At 44.6% G+C, this 8,813-nt stretch overlaps 1 protein-coding gene across 1 annotated transcript; it reads right to left on the reverse strand.

Annotated features, from left to right (window-relative positions):
* Positions 1–6,300: 6,300 nt before the first annotated feature.
* On the reverse strand, positions 6,301–7,839 carry LOC121054182. The gene is made up of 2 exons (XM_040523185.1): positions 7,084–7,839; positions 6,301–6,396 (listed from the first exon to the last, which is right to left on the reverse strand). Exons 1-2 carry the CDS (start codon positions 7,837–7,839, stop codon positions 6,301–6,303), a joined length of 852 nt encoding a protein of 283 aa, XP_040379119.1.
* Between the last annotated feature and the right edge of the window lie 974 nt (positions 7,840–8,813).

An 8,813-nucleotide genomic window follows, 5' to 3' on the forward strand; every position in this document is an offset into this window, starting at 1 on the left:
GCTTTACTATCTGTTATTGCACTGTGTACCACTCACATATAGTTGGCCTTCTTAGCTCTACATATCGACACAGGTTCTTGATCCTTGCAATCGCTGCCTACGTTCTACCTGGTATCCTTTGTTTGCTGGTAACAACCTTATAAGAACTTGGTCAGGAGCTCCATATTGCTAAGAGTGGTTGAGAGGCACCACTACACTTGCGTAGTAGATTATTAGGGATAACCTTCACTGTTTGTTCCTGTTTTGCTGTCTGCAATGACAGGTGACTAAGGAAGTACCACTCCCAAGGACTTCAACGAGTGTGTTGGTCAGGAGCAACTACAAGCTACTATGGACCAATTGCAGACAGAGATGACAGAGAAGGTCTACAAGGCCGTCACCGATGTGCTCATCCAGATGAAACTTGGTGACATCATAGAGAGGGTGAAAAAGCGTGTATCCACGCTAACCGACCGGATTGTTGCGTTGGAGACTCGTCAACCAACCAACGAGCATGAAGACGTTGTGTATGACGGCCAAGGTAATGTGGATGAAGCAGCAACATGACAAGCACGACTTCGGCGTGTCTTCGTACTAACACCACGGGTATGTGTGGTCATCGACAGCATCATGGTAATGATAATAACCACGTTCATGTTGATCCTTATGCTAAGGTAAAATTTACAATACCATCTTTTTCGGGCCATTATGATGCGGAAGGATATCTTGATTGGGAGATGACAGTAGAGCAAAAGTTTAGTTCTTATCTTGTGCCTGAGCAACATAGAGTTAGACAAGCCACAAGTGAATTTAAAGATTTTGCTATAATTTGGTGGACTGGTTTAGCTGCAGAGGGTGTTGTACCTCATACATGGGAAGAGCTTAAGGTTGCTATGCGTGATAGATTTTTTCCACCATCTTATCATAGAGACTTGCGTAAGAATTTGATGTGTTTAGCCCAAGGTGATAAATCTGTGCAAGATTACTATGGTGAGCTTCAAAAGGGTTAAATGCGATGTGGCATAGTAGAGGGGCCCGAGGATGCTATTTGTCATTTTTACTCGGGGTTGAGACGAGAAATCTAGGACATAGTGGATTATAAGGAATTTAACACTGTCAACTAGTTGTTTCAATTTGCTATGCTTGCAGAAAAGCAATTACAGGGGCGTGAGCAGAAGTGTAAGAGCAAGTCAACTACGTACTCTCCGCGCACGGCTCCACCTTCAGGGATGATCAAGGCCACCTCTTCTCGAGAACCTCCATCTGTGAACAAGCGACCCGTTGCATCCGACGTTTCTACAGCACCAAAACCACCGCTACCATGACCCGCCGATTTAGGTAAAAGTTCCTCGACAATACCCACCAAGTGTGCCTCATCCGTCGCTTCGACGGGACGCAATACAAAAATTCAGTGCCACCACTGCCAAGGGTTTGGCCATGTGCAAAAGGATTGCCCTAGTCAACGGGCTTATGTCGCTACAGAAGATGGTTACGTCAGTACTTCTGACATTGAAGACGAAGAGGAAGGAGAGGTTGAGGATGATGCAGTGTATGGCCGTGAGGACACGACGGCATACCAAACCATCATTGTACAACGGGTTCTCAGCACTCAAGTACAACAATCTGAGAGGTCGCAACGCCACAATTTGTTCCAGATTTTCTTTGTCATCAACAATCATCGTGCACGTGTGATCATTGATGAAGGAAGCTGCAAAAATTTGGTGAGCTCTGATTTGGTCAAGAAGCTTGGCTTGGCCACATAGCCACATCCACATCCTTACTACATTCAGTGGTTAAACGATTCCGGAAGAGCTAAGGTAACACAGGTTTGTCGGGTTTTGTTTTCCATTCAGTGGTTAAACTTTCCAATGGATCTGGTCCCACGTCCAAATTCTTTCCGAGTCAACGGCAATAGACTGAACAAGTTGGCGTCGTCTTTTGGCCTGTTGGGCCATGTATCGAGTCCGAGTCCATTAGGGACGCGTCCAGGGGGTCTTGCATGACTCTAGCCTTTATATATCAGTAGCCGTCGCCTAGGTTAGGGTTGGGTTTTGCTTATATTAATCTGTCAAGAACAGTTTCGCCGCTAGATCGGTTTGTAAGACCTCAACTCGTGAGTTTAATCATTCTTCTGCAATTTTGGTTGCTTTCTTTCTTGTTCTTGTTTGTGTTCTTCGATTCGCAAACAGGGATTAGCCTTCTCGGTGAGGCCATTTGTGTTCCGGCACGGTGGTAACTAGAGGAGACGTGGTGCTGCGATTGCGGGGCTCAAGAAGCTGGATCGACGTGTGTTGCGACTCCGCCCAAATCGTTTGTTTATCAGAACCTTTCAGAACGTCGGAAATCCTAGTCCACATCAAAGCGAAACTGACTCTAAGAAATTTTGGCTATTCAACCTAAGTATCAGATCAAGCAATCAGTACAAAACTATGATTCTCAAGTCAACAACCATTTTCGCAAAGCACTCAACAATTTTCGCAACCAAGTTTGAAAAGAAAGATTTTGAAATTTTGTTTGGGAATGTTTGAGCCTTACTCCTGGTATTTAAGACCAATTCTATTTAAGAATTGACCTCTAAAAATACGAAGACTCATGTTTTTTCTAACATGTGTATGAAGTTGATTTAACTATTGAAAAGTTAAGCCGATTTTCATGCAATGTTGCGAGAATCCAAGATATTTAGTTCATTTCTCAAGTCACAAAACCTTTTCTCATCTAAGGGTTTGGTGAAGATGTCGGCTAGTTGATGTTCGGTTCTCACATGGGTTAAAGAAATGTCTCCTTTGTATTATGGTCTCTCAAGAAATGGTGTCGGTTATTGATATGTTTGGTTCTTGAGTGTTGGACTGGATTGTTGGCTATTTTGATAGCACTCTCATTGTCACAAATGAGGGGGATCCTAGTCATGGTATATCCAAAATCTTGGAGAGACTGTTTCATCCATAGGAGTTGGGCACAACACGCACCGGCGACTATGTATTCGGCTTTGGCGGTGGATAAAGCTATGGAATTTTGTTTCTTGGATGACCATGAGACTAGAGACCACCCAAGGAATTGACAAGTTCCTGTGGTACTTTTTCTATCAACCTTACACCCGGCGTAATCTGAGTAGGAGTAGCCTACCAACTCAAAATTGCACCCTTTCGGATACCAAAGCCCTAGGTTTGTAGTGTGAACCAAATACCTCAATATTCTCTTAACGGCCACCAAATGACACTCTTTTGGAGCAGCTTGAAAGCGAGCACACATGCATACACTAAGCATTATGTCGGGCCTAGATGCACAAAGATAAAGGAGGGAGCCGATGATTGAATGATATACCTTGATATCTACCTCCTTACCATTAATATCAAGGTCGAGGTGTCCATTTATAGGCATTGACGTCTTGATGGGTTTGACGACATCCATTTCAAACTTGTTGAGGACATCTTTCAGGTACTTTGTTTGCGAAATGAACGTGCCATCCTTGAGTTGCCTTACTTGCAAGCCGAGGAAGAACTTCAATTCTCCCATCATGGACATTTCGAACCTTTTGGTCATGATCCTACTAAACTCTTCACTAAATGAAACATTAGTTGAGCCAAATATTATGTCGTTGACATAAATTTGGCATACAAACAAATCATTTTTAAATTTCTTGGTGAAGAGAGTAGTGTCGGCCTTCCCTATTTTGAAACTGTTCTTGGTTAGGAAATCACGAAGACACTCATACCATGCCCTTAGTGCTTGCTTGAGCTCATACAAAGCCTTGCGTAGCTTGTAGACGTGGTAGGGGTGCTTTGGATCCTCGAAGCCCGGCGGTTGCTCCACGTATACCAATTCGGAGATTGGTCCATTGAGAAACGCGCTCTTGACGTCCATTTGGTATAACTTAAAATCATGGTTACCGGCATAAGCTAATAGAATGCGAATGGACTCAAGGCAGGCAACCGGCGCAAAGGTTTCACCAAAGTCAAGTCCTTCGACTTGAGTGAAACCTTGGGCCACTAACCGTGCTTTTTTTCTTGTGACGACCCCATGCTCATCTTGCTTGTTCCGGAAAACCCCACTTGGTCCCCATCACATTTTGCTTAGGCCTTTCCACGAGAGACCACACTTCATTTCTCTTGAAGTTGTTGAGCTCTTCTTGCATGGCCATTACCCAATCCGGGTCTCCAAGCACGTCTTACACTTTCACTGGTTCCAAAGATGAGACAAATGAGTAAATCTAACAAAAACTTGCAATTTGGGATCGAGTCATTACCCCTTTTTGCATATCACCAAGAATGTTGTCCACTGGGTGATGCCTTTATACTGTTTGATGAATTCGAGGATAGTGCACCGTGGGGGCCAGAGCCGATTCTTGCTCACATGTGCCCACGGCGTCAATCCTATCCCCAAGGTCTTTATTGCCACCATCATCATCAACTTGTACAGGATCATCTTGGGTTGAGGATTCTTGTTGAACGTCGTGTTCTTGCTCTTGCTCCCCCTCAACCTCCCGGGGTCTTACATCTCCAACGGCCTTGTTGTCTATATCCTCCCGTGAAATTCCAATTCCTGCATCATTCACTTCAACTTGCTCTACTTGAGAGCCATTTGTTTCATCAAACGTCACATCCCTTGAGACTTCAACAATACCGGTGGTTTTGTTGAAGACCCGATAGGCACGTGCGTTTGCCTCATATCCTAATAGAAAACCTTCATCTACTTTGGATGCAAACTTAGATGATCTAGGCCTTTTGCTAAGAATGAACCATTTGCAACCAAAGACACGAAAGTAGGATACGTTTGGCTTTTTACCGATTAGAAGTTCATATGCAGTTTTTTTGAGAAGCTTGTGGAGGTATAGACGGTTGAGGGAGTGGCACGCGGTATTTATGGCTGGCTTTGGCCTAAAAGACATCCAGAGTCTTGTACTCATCAAGCATTTTCCGAGCCATCTCGATAAGCGTCCGGTTCTTTCTCTCCACAATCCCATTTTGAGGGGGATCATATTGAGCGGAGAACTCGTGCTTGATTCCCTCTTCATCAAAAAACTCTTCAACTTGGGTATTCTTGAATTCTCCTCCGTTATCACTCCAAACTCTTTTTATCTTCACTTCAAACTCATTTTGTGCTCTCTTGGCAAATTTCTTGAAGATTTCTTGAGTTTCGCTCTTGTCATAGAGAAAGAAAACCAAAGTGAAGCGAGAAAAATCACCAACAATTACTAGACCGTGTTTGTTACCTCCCAAGCTTAGATAAGCTATTGGTCCGAAGAGATCCATGTGTAATAACTCCAACGATCTTGTAGTCGTCATGATGTTCTTTGTGGGGTGGAAGGTTCTAACTTGCTTCCCCGCTTGACAAGCACTACAAACTCGGTCTTTCTCAAAAATGACATTAGATAAGCCAAGAATATGCTCCCCCTTTAGAAGATTTGACAAATTTCTCATCCCGGAGTGGCCAAGGCGACGATGCCAAAGCCATCCAAGTGTCGATTTGGCGATTAAGCAAGATTCAGAGTTAACTCTATCATTGTTGAAGTCGACAAGATAGAGATCCCCCTTTAGTCTTCCCTTAAACACCTCCGATTTGTCATCTCTCCTAAAGACGGTAACATCTATATCGTTGAAGAGGCAATTAAATCCAAGCTTACATAATTGAGAAACCAATAGTAGATTGTAACTAAGGGACTCAACGAGAAGGACATTAGAGAGAGAGTTGTCTTTGGAGATTGCAATCTTACCTAGGCCCATTACCTTTCCTTTGTTGTCATCTCCAAAGATAATGTCGTCGCAATTTCCTCCATTCTCGTCGAGTGAGGTAAACATACTCTTTTCTCCGGTCATATGATTAGTGCATCCGCTATCGATCACCCAACTCGAACCACCAGAGGAGTATGCCTACAAGAAACGGGTCAAGCATGCAATTTAGGTACCCAAACTTGTTTAAGTGCGGTTCTCTTAACAATAGTGATCAACTCCTTTGGGGTCCATATGCTTGGCCTTCGCTTCTCTTGATTTGATCCAATGAAGTTAGCAACCACACGTCCACGGTTGTTCTTCATGATAACATGAGAGCCATAGATAAGCTTGATTCGAGCTGGAACCTCATGAATTGAGGAGAGCTCAGAGTCAGTCTTTCTGCCATGCTGGGGTCGGATTGTGCGGCCTCTAGGACTAGACTGTCTGGCTGGTCGTCTCTGCTAGGCAGACAGCTCAGGTCGGACCATCCGGTCCTTGGGACCGGACCGTTCGGCCGGACCTTTCTACCAGACCGAGAAGTCTAACCGAACTGATCGACCCAGACCGGACTGTCTGGTCGACCCTCTCTGTTGAACAGAGGGACCAGACCGGACTATCCAGCCTGCCTTCTCTGTTGAACAGAGGGCTTAGGCAAGACTGTCCGGCCCTGTTCGGTCTGTCTGTTCTCTTCAGCAGTTGACTCTCCTTCCTTCACAAATGAAACACATGGTTTACCATTAACCATTACTCTTTTTGGGATTTTATTCGAGTCGGGGGAATAGCCAAGACCCCTCTTATCCTTGTTGTTATAAGAGGTGATTGTTTTGAAGAGGACATCCTTGGATTGGTAAGTTCAAATACACCCAAAATTTACCAACGTCTCCAACCTCTCATTCTCCTTCTTCAACTCCTTGAGAGCTGCACTGTTAGTCTCAACAACACTTAAGTCATTAGTTTTGCATTTCTCACAATCAAGAATGGTATTGACTATTGTGTTGTCCTTAGAGTTGGAGAGGTTGTGCTTAAGATTGTCAATTTCATTCTCAAGACCATTTTGCCTCATATTCATGGACACAATAGTTTCCTCAAGAATTTCATTGACATCCTTAAGATTGGTAACAGTTTGATTTGCCAACAAGAGTTCCTTAGACAAATCAAACAATTTCTCATCTTTTCTGGCAAGGACCTTTTGAAGAGAGTCATTTTTCATCCTCTCTTGAATAAGGAGATCATCTTGCCTCTCAAGAGAGCCTTCTTTCTCTTCTAGCAATTTCATGAGTTTAGCAATATGAATGAGAGCAGGCTTGCTAAAATTTCTAAGCATAGCATCATCATTATCATGGTCTATATCATCATCATCACTAGAGTCAACATGATGCTTAGGAGCGAGATATACCTTGCGCCCATGCGCCATGAGGCACAACGGCGTATGATCATTGTCGTCGTCGCTCAAGTTGAAGAAGGGCCGCTCCGTGCTTGATAACGATATGGCCACGGTAGCGACACCTTTGCTCTTGGAGTCGCTTGACTTGGGCTCCTCTTCTTTGTCGCTCTCATTGTCGCTTAAGAACCACTCTTCACCAATGTGAGCTCTCCCGGGCCTTCTCTTGAAGTACTTGGTCTTATCCTTGCCCTCCTTGTTCCTAGCGAGCTTGGGGCAATCTGCTATAAAGTGCCCAAACTCCTTGCACTCATAGCATGCTTTCTTGGATTGCTTCTTGTATCGATACTCATCCTTTCTCCCATAGCTCTTCCTACGGAGGAATTTTTTGAATTTGTGAACCAAGAGAGCGAGTTCTTCATCCTCACTCTCCGAGTCACTTGAGCTCTCTTCTTGAAGCTTGGAGCTACTCTTCTTTAACTTGAATGCAACCTCCTTGATCTTGATTTGGGTGACATTGGTGGTGTACTTCTTGACTTCCTTGGCTTCTTCCTCCAAGAGTTCATGCGAGATGATCCTTGAGAGCACGTCACTTGGAGTCATTCTCTTGAAACCGCTTGACTCAAGGATCAAGGTCACCAAGGTAGGGTTCCTTGGTGAGATGGCCCGGAGCAAGCTCTTCACCACCACATGATCCGTCATGTCTTCACTTCCAAGGCCACGGATCTTGTTCACAATGACCATCATCCGGTCATACATCTCTTGAGGCATTTCGTCATCTTTCATCACGAACCTCCCAAGCTTCCCTTCAAGAAGTTCTATCTTGGATCTCGAACCCCTCTTGATCCTTCATGAGCAATGCGGAGTGTGTCCCAAATCTCCTTGGCTTCATCAAGTTGATCAACCCTGTTGAATTCCTCCAGGCTTAAGGAGTTGAGAATCATGCTTGCCGCTTGAGCATTGTGGTGGATGAGGAGCTCTCATGCCGGAGTGAGATCTTATTCATCTTCCGGCATATCCTTCACACCTGTGCACACAACTTTCCAAGCACTTGGATGCAAAGAGATTAAATGAAGTCTCATTTTGTGTTTCCATGCCCCATAGTGAGTACCATCAAAGTAAGGTGCACGACCAGAAGAGATAGAAATATTAGAAGAAGAGGTATTGAGTTTAGAGTAGTCAAACTCAATAGTAGCTCCCTTTTTGGTAGAGCCTTCTCCACCATCTCCATCTTCATGGTGGTTGTTAGAAACGTCGCTAGTCTTGTCTCCCATCTTAGATCACTTCAAGCTTTTAAGCCTTTTTAGAAAAATAGGCTCTGATACCATTTGAAGTCCCAGAGAGACAACCTAGAGGGGGGGTGAATAGGTGTCCTGTAAATTCTTTCAAATCGTAGCAGTCAGTAAGTGCCGGACCATCCGGGCCTAGGGCCGGACCGTCCGGTCGGCACTCTCGGGTTAGGCCGAGAGCTCTGGCTGGACTGTCTTGGTTAGAACACCGGACCGTCCGGTCGGTGAAAAATGCAGACTTGGCAGTCTGCTTTTTCGGTGATGTTCCTGAGAGCGTGCTGTGATGGTGTGTGGAAAATAAAAGTCGAAAGATCGCAGGAACAAACAAAAGACAGAAATCACAAGAACAAAGGCATGAGAGATTTATCCCAAAGTTCGGATCTTTCGATCCTACTCTCCGCTGAGGCGCTCCTATGAGCGGGATCTCTCTCGATCCTTTCCCTCTCTTGGCTTCCT

The sequence above is a fragment of the Oryza brachyantha genome, chromosome 1, assembly GCF_000231095.2.
Source record: "Oryza brachyantha chromosome 1, ObraRS2, whole genome shotgun sequence".
NCBI classification, from domain to species: Eukaryota; Viridiplantae; Streptophyta; class Magnoliopsida; order Poales; family Poaceae; genus Oryza; species Oryza brachyantha.

Bases quoted from the DNA above. Each gene is read 5' to 3' on its own strand.
- LOC121054182 (XM_040523185.1), bottom strand. From the start codon at position 7,839: ATGCCTCAAGAGATGTATGACCGGATGATGGTCATTGTGAACAAGATC. The intron at 6,397-7,083 runs GTATATCTCGCT...TCATTTGTGAAG, and splicing joins TCATGGCGCATGGGCGCAAG to GAAGGAGAGTCAACTGCTGA.